The following is a 22,804-nucleotide window of genomic DNA, read 5'->3' as shown; positions in this document are numbered from 1 at the left end:
GTGCTATAGCATACTATAGCATGCTTCACTAACACTATAGTGTTAGTAAAGCACTATAGTTTTAAAAAATTCTTCATGGAATAAAAAAATGTAATCATTTTCTATTATCTAAATTATTCCTTTTGAAGGTGCCATTTTGTTCCACTTTCCACAAAGAGCAGGAGGTGAATAAAGGCATGTCTCAAACTGTAAGATCCACACAGAGAGGGCAGTGAAGCAAAGCACTCATCTGTTTGTGCAGCTGAAGGACTTTTTTTTTCTGTTAACTCTGACCTTTGCCCCAATCTGACTGATTGTTGATAATATAGGTTCTGGCTTTTATTAAATGGCCATGTGTTAACAAAACAAGTGAATAATGATGACCGAGGATGACCTGACCAGCGACAAAGAGAGACTATAAACAAACCTGACCTTGTTATTAAGCTATTATTCATGTTCTGCAGATTGCAGAGTTAAAACGGCAAGGGGAAAAGAGCAGCTTAAGAAAGAAGATGAATTAATTAGATACCTAAAGGAATAGTTTCTGCCAATTAATGGCTCTTGTAAGCAATCACCTTTATCATCACCTTAGGATAGTTTCTTTTTATCCTTTTCTGCAGAGGTACGTCTGGAACTTTTTGGTCAATCTACAACCTTTGACTTTAATGTGAAATGAAAAAAAGAGTGAAACATGCTTAATTTAAATAAACATTCTCCACAAATAAAAATATCAAAAGTGTGGCGTCCAGCTAACAGCAGCGTCCACTTAAATTACAGGTCCGAGTCTTTTGGGGTAAGTACACTATTTAGCCACTCAAACAGCTCAGTCTCATTAATATTGGATGCAGCGTCTCTGTGAATATTAGTTCTAAAGTCTGATTCCCAATCAAACGCAGATCTGGGCCATTTTAACACATGACTACGCTTTGATTGAACCCATTCTGCTTTACATCTGACTGTTTGGGGTTACCATCTTGCATGAAGGTGAACAAGCCTCTTCCAATTTTGTCCACACATAAAACCCAAATGAAATAAACTTGGTGGTGGTGTGACAAAATGTGAAAAAGGTCAAGGGATGTGGATACTATGAAACATCCAGAGAGTACAGAAAAAGAAGGATACAGTTTAAGGGCTATACATCAACAACCTAGATGATTAGGCATGCAATTTTAGGAGGATCAGTCTGAGAGATGAAGGGGACATTTCTTTACAGAAATCTTAGGCATGCAGAGCAATTAAGAAGAGCATGATTTACTTAGACAATGATACAAAAGAGGTGAGCTTAAGATGAATGATACCATGTATGTAGTTAAATTTTAGAAAGCGCAAGTTGAAAAACATCTGGTATTCGTTTGACTAACACCCCTCCTCTCCCACTCGCCCTTATCTATCTGTAGAGAAAGGAGAGTAGAAGTGAGAGTTTCTGTACGGTAAGCTCAAAGAATGCATACCGAGTTACTTTGATGTGTTCTTCCCTCTTGCAACTGGAAATAAATCACGTTGAATTGGACTGCTTCTCTCATCATTTATAAAGTCTCACAAGAAAATCCACAACAGAGAGTTAATGTTTCCCATTAAGTCAGTCTTATATAACACAGTAATGGAGGTTTATTCATACTCAAGAACAGAGCAATTTGTTCTCTCCAAGGGCTACAATAATAAAAGACATCATTCTGTTCTTGCACATGTCCTAGCACATTACCTGGGCAGAACCTCCGTATTTGATGTCTGAGACCAAACCCGTACAACTTCTGCAGTTGGAAGAACCCAAGAGTACCTCCCAGGAGTTCTTCTTAAGTATGACAAGTCCTGATCTGTTTTTGACACTCAAAAAAAAAAAAAAAGTATTGTAGAGTATGTATTCAGCTTTAACCTCAATCTTATTTTTATATCTCTGGAAGCCCCAAACAGATTGGCATTAATAGTTTCCATGGATTTAGCTCCCTTCCATCAATTGCTTCTTTAATTTGGAATTTCCCAGTTCCTGCAAATAGAAAAGAAGGAAAGAAAGCAAAGATTTAATCAGGACAATGTGTTCATCAAAATGGTTTGGTGGAAATGATCAAAGTGTTTTGGTTTACACATTTAATTTCATGGTCACACAAAAACTACTACTACTCTAATGAATACGTTACTTTAACTATTGTGTTTAAGTTCTTAAAGTGTTTTATAAAGAGATCCGTTCTGACTTTATTTTTTCTTTTAAATCACATCTCCAATTTTATCTCTGGTGAGACCAGCTTTGTAATGCAGTTCACGCTTTATAACAACTGTCCAGATTTCAGAGTGCCCTACATAAATTTGAAGTTGCCTTCACTGGAACAATTATTCCTATGTTTTAAACTTACCTCCTTACATCAGAGCAGGCACAACCCTGTATGGGGATCCTAAGAAAATATGATTTGAGGGGTCAGATCTTCCTATTATTTCCCACTACGATGCTAATGTCTTATTTATATAACCTCTACTTCAATATTTGTGCCACATATATTCACTTTTAAAGAACCTTTCAGATTCTGAGCTTCTATGAATTCAGCTTGAAACAGACTTTACAAGCAAGAACATCCTCAAACATCTCACAGCTGAAAGTGTGAGAAACATCACAGGTGATGTTGAATAGTGTTCAACATCTATAACTATCTAGTCATTTTAGATAAGACATCTAAAATAACTAGATGTCTAGTTAGCCGTGGGGAAAGCTAACTACTGTAGACATGTAGTCTAGTTAGCTAGACGTGGAGTGGAATATTCACTCCACGACCGGTGGAGTGAATATTTTTTCAACAAAGGTTCTCCAATGAAACGCTTGAAAGAGCTGAGTTTAAGCAATCTTCTTTGTGAAATGACTCAGGATTGTTATCAGAAACTGCAGGTCACACCAAGCAGTACCAGCAGGAAGTAGCCGGTCAGAAACTAAGGGAACGTTTTTTCCTTAACGTAGGCTGATCTGAAACTAAGTGCATGTGTGAGCTTATTTAATACTAAAAAACTGCCTGATTAAATGTTTCTGGCATATTTCCAAACAGATACTAAAAGTATTGGTGAAAGCTTGTGACGGATAGACATTCAAGATTGAACCCAGTACCTGCAGTGCTGCTTCAGATATTACTGCTGTAAAGTGGACAATCAGCCACATTCCAGTCTTCGGTGATCGCTAGGGAGGAGAGCTTCTGATCAGAAAAAAACTGCTACAGCTTTGAACTTAAATGTGAAGGTTGTCTGTAAATCCACTCCTACCTCTGTTTATGGATTAAATTATGCAAATCTTCTACAGACTCCCTGCACTCTCCACAAGATAAAAAACATAGCAGGATATTATTACACAATTTAAAACCTGCAGTTTTATCCTCATTAGCGGTTTCCACATTTGTTGTTGATATTTAGATTTACACATTTTTCGTAGCAAATCTTAAAAATTTAATTGTTTTGTTTAAAGTGCCAAAATATTTGATTCCTTATACAACCATCTTGGCATTGGCAAAATGATCAATACTCAATCAATCAAGCAGTGTCCAAAAGAAGAATAGATTTTTGTTAGCTGGATATTGAGTCTCCCTAAAACTTTTCTTGAAACATTAAGCATCTCTTTAGAGTTACATTTTAACCTTTTGTTTAAAATATTAAAATATTTAGGAAAAGATCAAGCAGAATGTCGTGGATTTTGGTGGTTATATTTCAATATGAGCATGTTTTGTTGGCAGCATATAAAAAAGAAACATCGGCTTCGGCTAAATGTCAGTCTCACTAAGCTGTCTCTGCTCGTCGTAGGTCCGACCACCTTCTTTTTTATTCCCTTCTGCGATAAAAAAAAGGACATCTTTATTTTACTTGCAATTTTTGGATCTATTCTTCAAACACTTCTGCTTTCCAAGTTCCAAAATTCGAAACAATGATGGAGAAAAAAAGAAGAATGAACCTTCCTTTACTCGTCCATGTACAGAAAAAAAAGAAAACAAGGAAGAGCTAGAAAATAAACTCTGACATTTAATCTACATTTTGGGAAGTAAAAGTATTTTTGTACAAGTCTCTGGTGGCCCACAGTCAATTAGTGATCTGTTATCCGAGGTTTTATGAACAGGTGAAAACAATGTGTTTTCTGCTCTAATGTGCTGCATTAGTCCAGAATAAACATTGTTTAGAAAAGAAACCGAGTGCTGATATCTGAAGCACCTTACTGGCCAAACTGTTGAGCATTACAAAGGCATTAGACTGTCAGCGGAAATGAACAGTCAAGGCGGTCCATCCTTAAACATCAGCCCTGTCAAAACAAGCAGAGTCTCCTTCAGAACTGAAGGCTGGCCCAGGTTGTTGATGTGTGAATTGGTGAAGTCTGTTAGAGATACAGAAGCAGAAAGTAGATGTTTATGGGATGGCTAGTTCCTTTCCTGAACAAAAACAGTCTCCTGTGGACAAAGCCCCGCCTCCTGTAACGTGATGTCATAGTCCAAGTGGGCGAGCTTTCTCCTGGGGAAGTTGGTGACGAGTTCAAAGCGTTCGTTAGGGTAACCCTTGGACTGGACGTGTCTTACCAGGGCCTTGAAAGAAAGAGAGGAACAATGTTAGCTAGTTACAAATTATAGTTTCACCTGTATTAAAATTTCTTGAATTTTCTTCTACAACCACAAATTTCAATGTCAATCTGAAAGACGAGAATCTTAGAACATCAATTTTTAAGACAGAATCTCAACTGAACTCAGGTCTGGATACTAAACCTACGTTGTTTCAAGTCTTTGCAGCCTCTGACAAGTTTTCTTTTCAAAACGATGTGCACTGTTAGGTTTTCACCACACAAGGTGTTTTTCATCATGACCAAAAAAATTCATCTTTAGTCTCTCGTGTTTAATGTGTCCCCTACACTTCAAACATCCTTATGCTAAAAAGCGAAATACATTGAAATCTGTGGCTTTAATATGACCAAACATTGAACAATTTTTGGGAATAGATACATTTATACGTTATTAATATAATTGATTGTGGATTGAACTCACCAAAAGTTTAGCTTTTGAAGACAAGGAGATCTGTTCTCTCTGCCCGTCTGGGTAACGAAGCATTAGCCTGGCTTTGGGGCCTTTGCAAAAACAAAAAAATAAAATGTTACATTTATTTCTGCAACACTGGAGTTGGATTTCTGCAGCTGCAAGTATAAACAACGGTTTAATCCAGGGTTAAACTAATATAATGTAAAGCTTAATCACAATATTATTAACTTGGGGGGGGAGATAAACAAGAAAATAAAAAAAGGACAGAAGGGCAGGAGACAAAAAAAAAAACAAGGACCGGACAGAGAGAATGAAAGAAAGAAACAAAGGTGATAAGCGGGTATACAAAAGTTATAAGAAAAATACATATAAGAAATGACCAAATTTAAAAGATTGACTAGACAAAGTCTGGAAGTACTATTTTCTACATGCTATACACTTTAGTTTTTAAATAATCTTCCAGATCAGAAACAAATTTGAAATTAATTCTGCTCGTTTGGTCTTGGAAGTCAAAATTGGATCTGATAATTAAACCAGAACTGAGTACAGGATCTTGATACAAATCAGAAAACCATTGTGGCTTCTTAAGTGTTGGGCTAAGTAGTTAATAATTCAAGTTGATAAGGACATATCTGAATCCACTCGAGGTAGCCTAAATATGAAGAAACATGTCTACATATAAAGAATGTCTTATTATGTTTGCTGCTAAGGAGGTACAAACTATCAGAACTACAAATAAGCTGGATTCCTCTTCCACACAAATTTCAGTATGTTTTATATGACCAGCATCCATGCTGAATCTGACCTCAAAGTTGGAAACAGACCTCCAACTTTTCAAAACAAGATTCTGACTTAATGCATTCAATTAATTTTTTGATTTCTTTACTTGGAGCTAAATTCAAACTTCTGACAGTGATATCATACACAATCATTCTGGAACAAGCCTTAAAGTTAGTATTTCTTCATACCATTGTCATCAGGACAGTCCACATCACAAGTTGTGGTGCTGATGCTGGAGGTTGCAGCAGCTTTGGCTTGAGAGGCGCAATGATTCCCTCCAGAGTCAGCTTCAGGCGGAGAATGAAGCGGACTTGGAGCTGAGGGCTCCAGGTGGTTCTTTTTGCTCTCCTCTTTTTTGTGGCTGTGATTGTTCTCTTTGTATGGAGATTTTCTGTGGGAGGAAGTGGAACTATCGGGATGTAGACGCTGGTGGGCGGTGGTGACCATAGCGCTTGGTGTGTATTTGCTTGTAGAACTTTTCTCTTCGTGTGGTGCTGGTGTTTCACTGTCTGAGCCGTCAACAGAAATGGGTCCCTCGCTGTCCGAGAAAGGCTCTGCGTCGGATTCGTCCTCTGATCGGGGGGAGTCGGGTGCTTGATGGACATTTGACGAGTCATAGTGGGTCTCCTGTAGCGACGCTCGGATCGCCGCCTCCAGCTGGCTGTCTTCGCTGGCGTCAATCAGACTCTCCTGGAGGAGAAAAGGCAGTGAGCGGCTGGAGAAGACGGATCAAAAGGCAGTAAAAATTGTTTTTGTTGTGTTTTTTATTTTGAGAAATGACTGACATTAAATCAAGTTGATTCTTTTCAAAGCAACGAGGAAGCTCCTAAAGTGGTTGCAAGCCAAAAATACGAAATATACAGAAAAGAGAAGAAGATTGAACTGAATGGGTAGCGTGGTGCTGAGGGTGAGATCACACACTCACTGAGCGTGCCCGTTTGGCAGGAGGAGCGTTGCAGGTGGGCCCGTCGAGCTGCCCGTGCTCTGCCAGGAAGCCGGTTGCCTGCTCCATGAACGACGCCACATCCAGCTGGTTCCACTCCACCATTTTTTGCCCTGAATTTGAGAAGGTTGAAATTGCACCCTAATAACAATATTTTATATTTAAAATAAAGAGAGTCCTAATTACATACGTTACGCCTTTTAAGCGACTGGATATCAGACTATGTTAAAACTGTATGTGTTAATGGCCAATTGAGATGTTTTGCTATTCAGTACTTTTTTATGTGGGGGTTCAAAGGACATCCGACTCCTGTGAGAACACTCTACAGCCCCGAAGAAGATGTGGCCTTATTTACGCCTGTATTTACAAATGGAAGTAAATTTGGATGCTGTACATGTCACCATGTGTGCATCAACTCTGAAGTTGTTTTGCATTCAGAGCGAATAAAATTATAGCTGGCTTCATTTTTGCAGTAATCTTCATAAAAACTGTTGTTTATTTTGAAAAATCTGAACTCTGGCCAAAACTGCTAGCAAGTTAATGTGAAAAGTGGGATTAAAGACAGAGCTGAAACCTGCAACTCGGAACAACGGTAAAAAGGTACAGGTGTTCAATACAGCAGCCATCACAACATCTGCCATGCTTGTTTTGCTCACTGTTACATTTCAAGAAAATCAGAATATTAAATCATTTAAACGTTCAATAAATATTCATCAAAGCTTCTCACCTGTGCGTGGATCAAGAATTGAAATGTAGGGAAACTTGTTGAGCTTATAGAACTGGATGTACCGTTGTCCCTCTTCACTATCATGATAAACCTGCCAAGATAAAAACTGTACTGTAATGTGCAAACACATTTGAAAGAAAAAAAAACAAATGAACTCAGTAAGATGTGCATGAAAAACAAGAAAGGAACAAGATTCCTCTCCTGCTGCTGAGAAGCTACAAAAAACATGTTTATATATTTCATTACAAGAATATAAGCATGATTAGTTTTCTCTTGATTTCTGTTAAAACATGTAAATCATCCCCTAATGATAACAGCATTGAAACTGACCCTTCCATGCTGAAACTGTATTAAGCTCTTACTGTGCACTGGTCAGTAATGAAGTTCCCATAACCTGCGTACCTGCCAAAATATAAAGTGTTCTCGAATGATATTCTTCACGGCATCGTTGCTCCACACATCTCTGTTGAGGCACTGGCACGCAAAGTCCTGAACATTTTGTATGTTGATCATTAGCCACTTATTTTCAAGCTGTCCACAGTCTTTAGCCTAAAAGACACAGAAAACAGTCAAATGCCATCAAATATGTTTCAACAATTTATCAAATCAATTTTTAAATATGAAATTGGCAAAAAAAAAAAGATGCACTTGAAAATTACTTGAGCCCCATAATAACTGACCCATAAAACAACTGTTGCAGTGTAAAACCGCTCAATGTTTTTGCTAGAGGGTTCATATATAACATAGATGTCCAGTTCCACTTCACTGATAATTTTATGAATAAACTAGAATAAAATGACATTCTGCCGGTTTCTACTTTCCCACCTGTGATCTGAACAGCCATTGTTAGAAATTACACAAAAAGTCCAGTTAAACTGAAGAAAGGTGAGGTGTAGAGTGACTCCTCACCGTCTCAAAGCTCCCTTTGTGCATGAGCTCAATGGGAGGACGGAAAAGGTCTGCCAGAGTGCTCAGTTTCTTGTCCACTGTTCCACCGTTACGCAGCTCCTGTTCCTGACGAACTTTTAGAGGAAAACATCCCAAATTCTTATAGCAAGTTAACACAATACAATTGAAAGCTTAAGAAACTTTATAGTCAATTCCTGCCAAGAAGAATTAAATATTACTATATATTACTATATATTAAATATATAAAGTACACACTCGTTTCTGTTTGAAAGTCTCGGAAACCGTCAAATATAGACCGAGCTGGCCGTCTTCGCTTTGGTACTGAAAACATGAAAATATACAAAAAAATATATATATTTCAATAGCTGTAAGGGACAACATTCTGGTCAAAATTAGAACCTTTCCAGTACCTCCAAACAGAGGTTCAGGCTCCACCAAAATGTCCTGCTTCTGAGGAATGGGTGCTCGTACTTCACTGAAATATTACATAGCACATAGACAAAAGCAAAACGTTATTGTTAATTGACACATTTCATTGAGAGCTTTGTTCTACCATCTCAATAAAAATCAGTTCCATTCTGATGGTAAAGATGACACCATCAGTTTTACTTCAGTCTGTGGAGCTTGTGGAGTTAAAACATAAGCTCACTCTGTAGGGGGCGCTCTGCTGCTCGATGCTGCTGAACTGGAGCTGGTGCTGGGCTCCTCTGCCATCCCACCTCCATCCAGGAACATGGTCACCGCCATCTCCAGGTTATTGTTGCAGGCTTCCAGCATGTGTTTTCCAACACTCTCTGTGGCCCCTGACACAACGACAACAGCCAATCAAATTTAACATAATGCTGTAGAGAGTGTGAAACATTTCACTGTTCAGAAAATCTATTGAGAATTAATCAACAGCTAATTTAACTTTCTTACATTATTTTAATACATTTCCAGAAGGGCAAATGTTCATTTTAAAAACATTGATAAAAGCAAGTGAACAGAAAATGTATGATAGAAAAGCCACTAAAATTGTAAATTTTTACAATTTTAATGAAACACGTTGCGGCTGCCCAAATAATTGATTCGATAATGGATGTTATGGCACTCTGAGGTTTATTACACACACACCCACACACACGCACGCACACACACACAATACTGCTTCACAATTACACATGCTTTTTTTCCCTCAATATTGTACATATCTAGTCCAAGGATATCCTATTATTACCTGTAGAATAAACTATTGGACGTTCTTTCCCCTTATTTAAGTCAATGCTAAAAACAAATAAACAAAGATAAACAATTAGATTATAAAATACTAATTGAATTACATAAGTGTTATTGAAAACACTTATGTATGGGCTTTGTTTATTCTTAATCTGTACTGCTGTCAGTCTTTACTAAACACTCTTGGAAATATAAACAACTTTTTGTTATGACATATTTTTTACATATGAAAATCTTGTTGGTATGTGGAGGATTACCTGGAGAAAAATCATTTACATATTGCCATGTAACTCTAACGTAAACCTCACGAATTGTTTTAGGCAATAGGGTTCTGTGACAATTGAAGTTGCCAAAGTCGCATTTGGGGTTATTTGTTTCTGGAAGGACAGCAGGAGCAACAACGAGTTTTTTTTTTTAAGTCTGAAGTTTAAATTTTATTGCGAATTTATAAGCCAGTTACTGCCTTAAAGTTCGTGTAAAATATGCACCCGGTTTCAAAAAATCTGAAGGAAATCATAAAACCGAAAAACTATATTTCATGCAAGTCACTCGAAAAAAACCTGAAAAGTATTTAAATCATCCATGTCGAAAAATATGTTGTAAGTGGACATATACAACACATTGATCGTTTCAATAATTGTTAAAGCGTCAAAAACCCAACAGCCAGTCGAAGTCTTCCGCCTGTACTGCGCATGACCGTTTCACTTTTCAAGTCTGATGGCCCCTGTTCTCACTCTACTCTCCTCTTCTTCAATAAATAACTTAAAACTGAAACACTGTACATCATCTCAAAGCACTTAAAAACTATTTCGTATGATTGTGCTGACTGTCTAAGGCAGAAGCGGTATCTGTCCAGGTACTTTAAGTGACGGCGACGGTTAATATGACAGTAACCCGACATGAGGCCGGAGATGAAGAAGGGGAATGTTCTACAGCCGACGTCCATTCCACACTCACGGAAAAGAAGCCATCCAAAAAGCAAAAAAAAAAAAAAAAATACTGTCGAGACTAGCAATGTGTTGAGTGATATCACTTTAACAGGGAAACAAATTGTCTGTTGAATGAATAAGAAATGCAATTTTCAAAGCAAGTAGCTGTGTAAACCTTTTACATGTAATTTTATCATAGTTTAGCTAAAACTGCCTCTGCTTCTCCACTCTGCAAAGCATTGACAACGAAGGAGCCACAGCGACACTAAAGCGTCCATTTTCCTTATCTGCGCGCTGCTCCGTATATTTTGTGGAAAGATAACTAGAGCCTTATGACCCCCCAAAGCAACCTATTATTTATAAAGCTTAATGTAAGCTTATTTTTACCTGTTATTGCTGTGAATTGTTGTATTAACCCGTTCACCCCCGGAGCTGAAGTGTCTCCGAGCGCCGCCATCTTACCGCCACAAACAACAACATACAATGCAGCGCATGCGCTTTGTGGTCTTTTTCGCCTCTACGTCTTGTGCGGCGCGAACCGGCTACAAGCTGGTGCTGCATTCTGGATCATGTAGTCATAATAATATATGTGTTTAAGGCATACAACGGACTTCAAAATGAATAACCGTCACTAAGAGTATCTTTATGTAGTTTCTTGTGGTTCTTATTGTTTCTTCTGGATTCATATAATAGTTAAACAGATTGTACTGCCCATAAAATACAAACTGAAATGTTCATGTAAACTAAATACATGAATAACCTTAAGTAAACTGGTTTACAACTGCAGTTATTTCCTGATTCTATAGCTATATGGTCTGAAGTGTAGCGTAGGGGTGGATAGCAATAGCTGAATGCAATCACATAATTTCATATCAAACTTTGAAAAGGTGCTGGGCATGACAAGCACAATGAATGAAACTACACATTTTCTTCTTAAGTAGTGTAACTTTATTCTTATTTGCATATTACATTCATTTTGCAAAGAGCATCAATTCATCAGTTCTGACAAGGAGCTGAAAGCAGTTTGTTTTAATGCTCCTACTTGACCAGTGAGGTTTTGTTTTGTTCCTTTTCAGAATCTCACACAAATCTGTTGTGCTGCCTGGCACAAACACAATAAAACATCATTTTACAAAGGGAGGGTGACGATGGCACAGGCCACCTACATTATGAGATGTCCAGTATTTACAAACAAACATTGTGGCACTTCCAATTCAGTTTGCTATTTCTTTTTATTTAGGTAAACTGAAATTAAATTAACAATCATATTAGTAATGCATAACGTTCTTGTAGACAGTTTTAATAGGCTCTCAAATTTTTAACATTAGGTTTTAAAAAGGCAATTGCTTCCTTTGACAACTTGTTGCCATTTAAATGACTTACGCTATGGTATAAACTAGTTTTATCCTGACATTTTTATGTTTACAAAAAATTGGGCCCATTTGTCAATTAAAGCCCAGTGACATAGACATTAGATGAGAAGAAAAAAAGCAAACTTAGTTTAGCACTTTATTTAATATTTGCTTTCTGATAAGTTATTCTGTGATCTTTAATCCCTGAGGTGTGACATCTTTTTATTTTAAAGATGCATCACTAGTCAGTTGGACCAGGGAGTTATTAATGAGCACCTAAGACTTATAGACAACAAACTTGCCAGATAATGTTAGATTTGACTAGTCTTGTCATTATTTGATCTAAACATTCCTAAAACAAGTTTGATTTGTTAATATTTATAAATTCTAATAGTAGACTATTCATATCTAAATGTATTTGAATGTTTTTGTACCATCGCTGAGTTTATTTTGCATTTGTAAACACTTTTTGATCGGTCCAGCCATTAGAATATACATTTAACTCTGATTCAATCTACATTTTATTGTCAGGTGTTTAAATAAAATGAATGAACCACCTGGTGAAAGTAAATGTGACCAAAGGGTGTAATCAGAGGCTGTTTCAAGCTTTAACGCCTAACAAAAAATGAGATGGTACCATGGATGCCATCTGTATGGAACGTTTTTGACATTATCATGAGTTTTACTGTACTGCAGGAGTCTTTAATCAGCTGTTAAACCTATTTCATAAAATATTTGAAGGAATAGACAAGGCTGCCAAGCAACAAAAGATTTCCCTTTGTTACAATGTCAGTTTATTTATAATAAGACAGAAGTAAAGAATGTCGTTCTTTAAAAGACTGCATGAGATACTTTTCTAGCCTGCTTTTATCAGATGTTTTAAGGCTTCAGTTTCTATGTTTTTTTATTCTCTAGGTCAAGATATTAAGCAAGCTGAAGCAGAAATAAAAAAAAACACTTGTTGATTATATTGTTTTCATCTTGTTACAATTTCCCTTTAAATGTTTGATCTTGAACTGGTCTTTTCTTCAGGTTCAGTTGTTACCAGCATCAAAGTGGCAAAACATACAAAAAAAATCCCCAAAACGGTAATATCTGTCTCCCTTTCCACTAATACAAGAACAGCGCAACTTCATTGATGTGTTTGGTAAGAACGATTCCTTATTTTCCTGATGGCCACAGCAAGTCTGGGGCGCCTAACTGTATCCCACATGCAAACAAATTTGAAACAAAAAGGGAAAGAGAAAACAAACAAACTACAAAGTGCAGAAGAAACAAGAGGAAATGAGCATAGGGTAGTTTTCCATTTTCACCAGTTCCGCCTTAATAAATAAAAGCTTGAAAACAAAAGCATTGATTGAGGTTTGCATGAGTGCATACATGCATGTTGAGTGAGTTCTGTGCTGGAATGTATATCCTTTTTGGAGTGACTTTATGATATTGTGAAGCCAATATGTTTGAGGAGGTGTTTTAGTGTGCAGGGCAGGCAGGGAGGTGAAACACTGAGAGGTTTGGCAGGTGGGTCGTACACTACAGCTTAGAAGCGAATAAAGGTAGCGTCAATCTGGCGCACAGTGGGTAGTGCCAGCATGATCTTTCTTCTGTACTGAGGATCTTTCTGTAGAGGGTTCCTCTCCAGATACACCGTCTCCAGGGACTTGGCATTCTTCAGCTCGTCAAGATCCGACCAGTTGTCTATCTGATTATCGTTCATCTGAGGAGAGATTCAAATGCAACACAAGCGTAAGTTAAGAAGTTTGACTTTTAGTTACTTTCTCAATTTGTATCATAAGTGTAGCAGTTTGGAGCCTTTATTTTAGATAATCAAGTCAGTGTGTTCACATCAAAGATGGCTTCTGTTAAAATATGTTCAGGTGGAGTTTTGGATTGACAGGATCAGGGTGGATGGAGGTGTTGGGTTGAGTAGACAAGACATGAAATGTAAGGGTAAGATGAGATTGGAGAGGAAGTGTAATCTACAAAGCAAGAACAGCAGCAGCATCAGAGTCTAAGTGAAAGAAGAGATCTTCCAGTGACTGTCTAATCTGAAAAGTGCACTGATCAGCAGAATCTGATAAGATATTGAGGACAAAGCACAAATTGCCTCGTATTTAAAGCGCTGAGTGAATTTTGACTGCTAGCCCCAGATTCAAGACCGAGTTCAACCAGATATTCCTTTGGTATAGGAGTATCTGGCCATGAGACATTCAAGCATGTGCTCCTGTCAGAGCTCTCAAGATTTACTCCACCCGCCTTCTTTACTGTCACCAGCTGTATGTTCTGAAATGGACGTCTGATAATGCTACAGAGGCCTTGCTTTCACTAGGACCATGCACACAAAGTTTTCCCTTCCATTTTCTGAGAATATTTCTGTATTTCTATATAGCCTTCCTCTTGTTTTGAAAACAGCAGTTGGTTTATTTGTTGGTAATATCCTATGATTGTTAGGTCGTCTGAGATTAAAACAATCCAAGAAACTTTGTAGAGTAAATTTACCATCACAGGCTGTTATTGTTCAAAGGTAAAACTCTTGTCCAAAAATGTTCTACAGTAATAACCGTCATTTGCAGTATTAATTAAGGGAAAATGCAAAAGAAAATACAGGTTTCAGCTGCCCAAATATGTTAATTTTATGTTTCAACAAGCAGCAGTAAGTCATAATCTATTTACAGAGGACACACAACTCGGTTAAGGCATATCATGTTGATTTTCCAACACTTGTTTCTTGAAGTCTCGGTTAACTATATATTCAGTCATATTCAGTAAATTAGAATATGAGGTACGATAAGGCCGTTTTTAGAAAAGAAACAGACGACATAATGCACCGAACCTGTCATATAAATTCCTGTCACTGAGTGCTTTACCACTCAGTGAAAACAAGAGGCTAAAGTCATATAAATGTTATCTGAAAGCTAAATTGTAAATAATATTCTTAAACTCAAAGTAATCCATACCCAGAACTCCTGCAGCTCTGTCAGATGGCCTGACGTTCTCAATTTTCTTTACTCGATTGGCAGCAACATCCAGCGTGCTGAGTTTTTTCTGTAGAAAAGAAAAAAAAAAATACATTAATGAACATTTACAAAATGCTAACCAAACTGTTAGGACATTTGTGCGCCATTAAACAGTCTGTCATGTAGCTCTTATTGGTAAACAGAAGCTTGAATAACTCACGTTGTTCTCCAGGCCCTCTATGACCTCAATGCCATTGTGGCTCAGATAGAGCTCTTTCAGGTTGATCAGGTTCTGTAGTCCCTCGATTTTAGTAATCCGGTTGCTCTGCAAAGGAATATGCAGGAAAGTAGTGATCACTCTTCTTTTAACATTGTTAAGGTGGTGAAAATACTTTGTTTGCAGGTACCTGAATGCTTAAAACAGTCAGGTTGTGTAAACTGTCCAGATTCTGAAGCTTTGTTATTTTATTGGTTCCAAGAAACAAACTTTGCAATGAGGAAAGAGCGTCTAGGTTCTCGATGACCTGCAAATACAAGTCAACAAGATAGAGACATGGTCAAATTAAGATCACATCGTGTTATTTTATGGATGGTTTAAGAATGTAACTTAAACAGACTCTCTTTGACTTACCCTAATACGATTCGAGCCCAGCTCCAACATTTCCAGACTTGTGAGGTGGTCCATGTTGGAGATGGCGGTGACTTTGTTGTGAACCAGGAAGAGTTTTTTAATTTTGGTCAACTCCTCCAAATTCTCCATTTTCCTCAGAATGTTAAAGGAAACATCAAGCAACCTGTGGGTAGATTGTAACCAAAAAAATTATTTTAGTCAACATCAGGTAGGTATTTTCAGGCTTAAATATACATATTTTCCTCTAACCACACTTACTCTAATTCTTTGAGGTTGCTCAGGTTCTCTAGTTTGCGGATCTGATTGTCATAGAGATCTAGTTCTCGTAGCAAGCTCAAGCTCTCAAGGTTTTCTATCTTTTTGATGAGGTTCTGTCTTAAGGATAGTGTCTGGACAAGCAGAGAGACAAAGAATAGAAAAAAAACCCATAAAGTCATTTTGAAGAAAAAAAAAACCCCTCCCAGAATATGATCCTATTTTTATAGATCAAAAGAGTACAAAAATAAACTCAGTTTTGCATACTGCACTCACATCTCTACTTCCAAAATCAATAAAACCTAAATATCCAGGTTGCTTACTTTAGCCTTCTGTAGAACTTCCAATCCTTCGATTTTTCCAATACGACAATGAACAAGATCAACGTCCTAGAAAGAATAGGAGAACATCAGCTGACAATGTTTACACAAGACATTAAAGGTATGAGTTTATATGACAATAATAAAACAAGAGGCAAAAAATACTTTAATGAAAACATCTTCTAACCTCTTCTTCTGGGTCCAAGGTTATGGTGTCCATGTCAACAGGGGACTCTTCTTTACCTTCATAGAGAACAAAATTACACTTAGGAAAAAATGGAAAGGCGATGTAATTTAGCAGAGAAAAATTCAACCTACAGGAGCTGCCTGGCCCGCTTTTAATCAACTATGTGATTCGGAAACATAAATAAATCAGTTCCTGGCTGTTTATGTGGGAGCAAAGAGTGACTCACTTGTGCCTGCGGGCTGATTTGGGTCCACTTCGCCGTTGATACTCCTTCTTCTGGTGTCATCATCACCAGACTCTTCAGATTCACCTCGTCGGTCCACTGACATAAAGAACAAGATTTATTTTATTACAAAGCAGCAGAGCTTTTGTATAGTCACACATAATGAACTGTAGGACAATTTTCATGTCATTCAATGCCAATCTCCATTTCAATTACTGAGCGTATAGGTGAACCTGTGACTGCTGTCATTGCTCCAGTTGGCTGCAGTAACAGCTTTTTATTTACTTTGGATTACAGTTTTGAGAATAGTCAAAGGTGATGTAACTATGCCCAAAATATCATTCGTTGTCTATTTTTAGCGACAGAGCTGAAGCAGTCAGAAAATTTAAATACTTTAAATTTAACAAGTTTCAGTGCAACCTGAGTCAGCGCAGAATTTATACTTTCAAAAGGCTGTAGCTCTCTTAATATGTAGCCCTCACAGATGAACCTAGTATCAGTTCAGGGCGCTACTGGTGATATTTAAGAAGAAATATAATGTTTTGCCTTACAACTCTGGTGAAAATGTTGTCAACATACCTACTGAGAAATCAGAGGATGGCTCGAGAGGCATCCAGAGCTGGCTTTAAGTTACTCATGACATTTATTATGAGAATACACGGTGTGCCCTTTGTAGCATGCACTGGATAAGTGTGCGAAAAAGTTAACACTTCACCCCCACAGACTTAAATTAGTGGCGTAAGGATCACTTGAGGAAATGTCTCGGCAACATTTCATTCTTACCAATTCGTTAGCGAAGATAAGCAGTTTCAAATTTGCAGACTCAACAGACTGCTAAACATGCTAGGTAGCGCGGCAATTGACTGGACTACAGCTAATGAGCGAAAATCGAAGCATATTAAAGGGAAATACGGTCCGAATAATACAGGTATTCGTGTTTCCTACAACACTGCACTAGCATATACACCAACAACCGTGCATAAACACAAACTGACCAGATGTTAAATAAATAACGTCAGCTAACGCTTTGTGTTAGCTAACAAAACCAGGATGAAGGTCTGGGTCTTACAAGAATAACGGCCCACCCAGACCGCCAAAATTAAACAACACACAACCTGTTTTAAATAGTTTATACTCTCCCCAAACCGTACAGCCAGATCACGTTGACTTCTTTGAACATTTTTATACTCACCTTCCATTTCTTGATGCTCTCCAACAGACAGAGAAGCCATGTTTTCTGTAAACACTCCTGACAACCGCTTGGCCAATCCTGTGGAAGTAGTTGCTACCCTCGAACAGAAGAGGGAAGGCAAGGCAACTTTATTTATATAGCACCTTTCAGCCGAAGGTACAAGTGCTTGTACAAAGAAGTTAAAAACAACATACAACAGAATAAAAATAAACAAAATAAACATTACAAAATTTGAATATAGTTAAAAAAATAAATAAATAAATAAAAATAAAAATAAAATAAAAATTATTCAAATAAGAAGGTTTATAACCTTGTTTTAAATAAACTCAAGGTAGGGGCAGTCTTACAGAGAGCAGGAAGCTTATTCCAGAGTGTTGGAGCATAAAAGCTAAAAGCTGCTTCACCGTGTTTAGTTCTGACTCTCGGAATGGTTAGAAGGTTTGATTCTGATGATCTTAAAGGTCTGAGTGGTATATATGGTTGAAGAAGATCAGAAATGTAGTCTGGGTTTCTATTATGAAGTGCTTTGTAAACCATTAAGGAGATTTTAAATTCTACTCTTCGAGCAACAGGCAGCCAGTGAAGAGATTTTAGAACTGGACTGATATGTTGATCTCTTTTTGTTTTAGTTAGGACTCTTGCAGCAGCATTCTGGAGAAGCTGGAGCTGTCTTATTGCTTTTTTTGATAATCCAGTAAAAATTCCATTGCAGTAATCGAGTCTACTAAAAACAAAGGCATGAACTAATTTTTCAGAGTCTTGTGGGGACATGAGTCGTGTAATTTTAGCAATATTTTTTAGATGGTAGTATGATGTTTTTATGATAGATTTGATGTGGTTATTAAAGTTCAGATCAGGATCCATGATCACCCCCAGATTCTTAGCTTCGTCAGAACATTTTAATCCAATGGACTGAAGGTGGGTGATTATATTTAATCTATGCTCTTTTGGTCCAAACACTAATATTTCAGTTTTATTTTTATTTAGTTGGAGGAAATTTTGGCCCATCCAGACATTAATCTGCTCAATACATTCAGTGAGTATTTGAACCTGACTGTAATCTCCTGGTGAAAGACTGATGCATAGCTGTGTTGTGGTAGTTTATGTTATTATTTCGTATAATTTGAATTAATGGAAGCATATAGATATTGAAAAGAAGCGGCCATAGGATGGAACCTTGGGGAACTCCATATGTAATATCATTCAGTTTGGATTTAAAATTGCCTATGGACACACAAAAGATTCTATTGGACAGGTAAGATTTAAGCCAGCTGAGTACTATACCAGAAATGCCAATCCAATTTTCTAATCGGGATAATAAAATATCATGATCGACTGTGTCGAATGCAGCACTCAAGTCAAGTAAAACTAATATTGACATTTTATTATGGTCAGTGTTTAGACGGAGGTCATTGAAAATTTTGACAAGAGCCGTTTCAGTGCTGTGATGCTGACGGAAGCCTGACTGATGGACATCAAAACAGTTGTTCAAGGCCAGAAAGCCATTTATCTGCTGAAAAACAATTTTTTCTAGTATTTTAGACAAAAAAGGTAAGTTTGATATTGGTCGATAATTGCTTAAAATTGATGAGTCTAGATTACGCTTTTTGAGAAGTGGTTTAACTACCGCAGTCTTTAGAGCCTGAGGAAAGACTCCAGAGGAGAGTGACTTGTTAATTATTTGTAAAAGATCCGGAGCCAAAACATCTGAGACCTTTAAGAATAAATTGGTGGGTATGATGTCAAGGGAACAGGTGGATGATTTCATACGATGTAAAGTGTAACTCAAATCCTTTTGAGTGATCAGGTTAAAGTGGGTCATCAAAGGTAAGTTCTGTTTAGGGGAAAACATAGTTAATTGTTTCCCAACAGCAGACACAGAGGAGTTTATTGTTTCCCTTATTTTCACAGTTTTATTTATAAAAAAAGTGGCAAATTTGTCACAGGCCTCAGAGGAGAAAAATTCACGGTTAACAGAGGAAGGTGGATTTGTCAATCTGTCAACAATCGAGAACAGAGCACGAGAGTTGTTGATAGAGGTAGAAATAATATTTGAAAAAAAACTCTCTCTTGCATTTCCTAGTTCAGAATTAAACATTTTGAGTTTGTTTTTGTAGATATCTAGATGAGTTTGTAGTTTAGTTTTACGCCACTGACGTTCTGCTCTCCGGCACACTTTTTTCCCTATTCTAACCGACTCAAAATTTCTCCAAGGTGGTTTACGTTTCCCGGAGATTACTTTTGTAGTAACAGGAGCAATGGTGTCAATAACCTTCTCAATTTTAAAAATAAAATTGTCTATTAGATCACTCAGAGAAGTGCAGGAGTGTATAGCAGTTGAAGAAAAAGCCTGAATAAATTGATCCACAGTAGTTTCCGTAATGCATCTTTTTGAAATTACTTGTGTATAGTTATCTTTTTGTGCAGGGAGAAAGCTGTCCCAAAAAATACAAAAGTGATCTGAAAATACTACATCAAGCACTACAATTTTAGATATAATGAGTCCTTTAGAAATAATAAGGTCCAAAGTGTGTCCATGATTATGCGTGGGTTCCAAGACATGTTGGATCAGTCCGTAGTTATTCAGGATCTGGCGTAGCTCTTTACTGCCGCGATCCAATGGATTGTCGATATGAAAATTAAAATCACCAACAATAAGAACAAAATCAAAATCCACCAAAATTAGGGACAATAGTTCAGTGAAATCATCAAAGAAATTTGCACTGAGTTTCAGAGGACGCTGTTGCTAAAAAAAAACAAACCACGATGAGTAAACACAACAGTAGTCCAATGCTTTTTATTCAGTATACTTTTATATTTTAATTATTACATGTAAATGTGGGAGATAATTTAAATAATAATTACATTGCAGTTTAAAGATATTTCTACACTTTGTCACATTAAAACCTCAGAATTTAATGTATATAGGAATGTTTTGATAGAAACCAGAACAAAGTACTTCAAAATTGCAAAGTGGACTGAAAATGATAAAATATTTTGTTTCTTTTTTTGTCACTTTGTCAAATGAAAAGCTTAACATATGCAGCTATTTTAGCTTGCTTGAGTCAATACTGTATTTCTTTTTGTGTATCAACCTTACACATATTTACAGATTCAAATATCTGCCCATTCATCTTTGCAAAATAGCTCAAGTTCAATCTGAGTCTCAGAGGTTTTCTTCACGCCCTGTTTGTAGCTCCAACAACTTTGGTCAGTTTTGCTGTCTCTTTTGGATAAAAAATATCCCCACAGCACAGCATGATACCACTACCACCATGTTACACAGTTGAATAGTGTTTTCTCATTGATATGCAGCAAAGCATTGGATGGATGGCCATCAAAAGATGAATGCCATATTTAGGTAAATTTCCAGTTCTTCAATAACTCTTCCTGCCACAATGACCAAAATACTACAATTTGAGTTGTTCAAAGCTTCCAATATTTTTTAAAACCCAATTTTATTACCAACCTTTCCGTAGCTTTACTGCTGACCTTTGAGGGATGTCCCTTGAACTCAATGATCCTGTTTGCAATCTTTCACAAACCTCTGATGCCTTCTCTGAACAGTTGGCCATATTATGAGATGCATTACAAACATGCATTTAGAAAGTAGGTGGTTTACTGCTTTGTCCTTGTTTTAATCAGGGTGAGGCAAATTTGCTAACCATAGCAACAACCATAGTTACATCAGTAAAGTATCAGTCCACTTGTAATCATTTTAGAAACTCTTTCATAATGATCAGGATTAAAGGATTAAAGGATCAGGATTAAAGGAATGTTAAAGTTTGTGTTGAAGGAAGGATGAAAAAGCTTCCCAGTATTAACTCTTCCTGTTATTCATTACTACCCAACATGCATGCCGTTTTGTTGCAAAACTTTTCTTTCAAAGTTCGGCCAACACATTCATAACTTTTCAGTATTCCGTAGTGCTCCCTTTTATCACATTGCCTTAACAAAATGCCAGATTTCTCCTTGACACAAAAGCTTTATCTTTATTACAGAACATGACGTTTGCTCCACAAACCTGTTGGAAAAATTTTCACCGAACCTTTTAGAAACTCTAAAAGCAAGGTTTAATTAGTAACGGGTCGTTTAGTTATTCTGTAAAACGTAAAACACTTCAGAGTAGAGTAACGGCTAAATCGTAAGTTAAGGAATATTGGTTATGTGAATATATCAGTACTAATTTTACAACAACAGCTTGAAAAGGATAAGTTTATGCAGTAGGTAACAATATAACAAACGCCCTACAGAATTACATGAAGCATAACTGGTTGCCTCCTAAAAACCATTATTCTCCCACAGCCCTTTGTTTATACAAGCACTTCCCATCTGCATACCTTCCCCTTTTAGAGCACGCCTGCACAAGATCGAGGCTCTTACAGTTGTCCAAGGCCTAATGAAGACATTAGGATGCAAACAATTCTTCCTTATCAGAACCTTGCCTAAATACCACTTTAAAGGTAATAATAATATTTTCAAAGCATAAATGGGCTTTGCATATGAAGTTAAAATTTTTTCCCCCTGTTTTTACATGTTTTTTCTGTGGGTTCTCATGTTTCCTTCAGAAATCTTGTGACAGGTATGCTGGGCATTTCTAAACAAACTTTACATCAATAAATGAGATTGTGCGTTATTAGTTTTTGATTCTTTGATGGGTTTTGATGGCTCTCACCTCTAGCCAACACCTGGTTCAGGGTTGGCACGAGCACCAGAAATGGAAACGAACAAGCGTGTCATGCACTTAATGTGGAAAACATCATGTTTTACATGTTCTGTGTATACACACAAACAGAAAAGCACTTCAATCCATAAGATAGGAATATATACAATTATTGCTGCAATGTTCTCTTACAAAAGGTATATGTGTCAGAGTGAAAAGATCTTTTCGGCGTACACATTTGTAAGTAGCTAGTTTTATTTGTCGCAGACAAAAAACCTTGAAGCAAGAAAAAAGAACAAAACGAACAGTCTCATTTATTTTTATTGATAATTCATCTCTCTCAAATAATTTTGGAGAGCAACTACACGGAACCCGGGGACGAATAACATTAAGGTTTCTTCACATGGTTTTGGGAAGCAAAAACTTTCCACTCCTCTTCTGTGTTTCTTTCAAATATTTCAGAAAAAAAACTCCTCCAAGCAATTAACCTTTAGTTCTCTCCTAGCTCCTCCTTTCTGCTCAGGGCTTTACCCATATTTCTTTGAAAAACCTGAAAGAGCTAAGAA

General features: G+C 37.1%; 2 protein-coding genes across 2 annotated transcripts; both read right to left on the bottom strand.

The window, feature by feature from the left end:
- Window positions 1-3,634: 3,634 nt before the first annotated feature.
- On the bottom strand, window positions 3,635-10,953 carry ubxn7 (UBX domain protein 7). The gene is made up of 11 exons (XM_032566399.1): window positions 10,849-10,953; window positions 8,967-9,120; window positions 8,728-8,792; window positions 8,573-8,638; window positions 8,318-8,430; window positions 7,811-7,957; window positions 7,409-7,499; window positions 6,664-6,794; window positions 5,927-6,428; window positions 4,968-5,047; window positions 3,635-4,514 (listed from the first exon to the last, which is right to left on the bottom strand). The coding sequence occupies exons 1-11, from the start codon at window positions 10,916-10,918 to the stop codon at window positions 4,353-4,355; spliced, it is 1,581 nt and encodes a 526-aa protein (XP_032422290.1). The 5' UTR covers window positions 10,919-10,953; the 3' UTR covers window positions 3,635-4,352.
- A 433-nt stretch (window positions 10,954-11,386) lies between these two features.
- ppp1r7 (protein phosphatase 1, regulatory (inhibitor) subunit 7) lies at window positions 11,387-17,682 on the bottom strand. The gene is given in 11 exon segments (XM_032566115.1): window positions 11,387-13,527; window positions 14,768-14,797; window positions 14,799-14,855; window positions 14,988-15,092; window positions 15,175-15,291; window positions 15,399-15,561; window positions 15,657-15,787; window positions 15,977-16,042; window positions 16,161-16,216; window positions 16,387-16,482; window positions 17,576-17,682. Coding segments are annotated over 11 exon segments (1,038 nt in total). The 5' UTR covers window positions 17,616-17,682; the 3' UTR covers window positions 11,387-13,350.
- Between the last annotated feature and the right edge of the window lie 5,122 nt (window positions 17,683-22,804).

The sequence above is a fragment of the Xiphophorus hellerii genome, chromosome 6 (genome assembly GCF_003331165.1).
Source record: "Xiphophorus hellerii strain 12219 chromosome 6, Xiphophorus_hellerii-4.1, whole genome shotgun sequence".
Classification (NCBI taxonomy): domain Eukaryota; kingdom Metazoa; phylum Chordata; class Actinopteri; order Cyprinodontiformes; family Poeciliidae; genus Xiphophorus; species Xiphophorus hellerii.
This window is presented reverse-complemented; position numbering and strand designations above follow the sequence as displayed.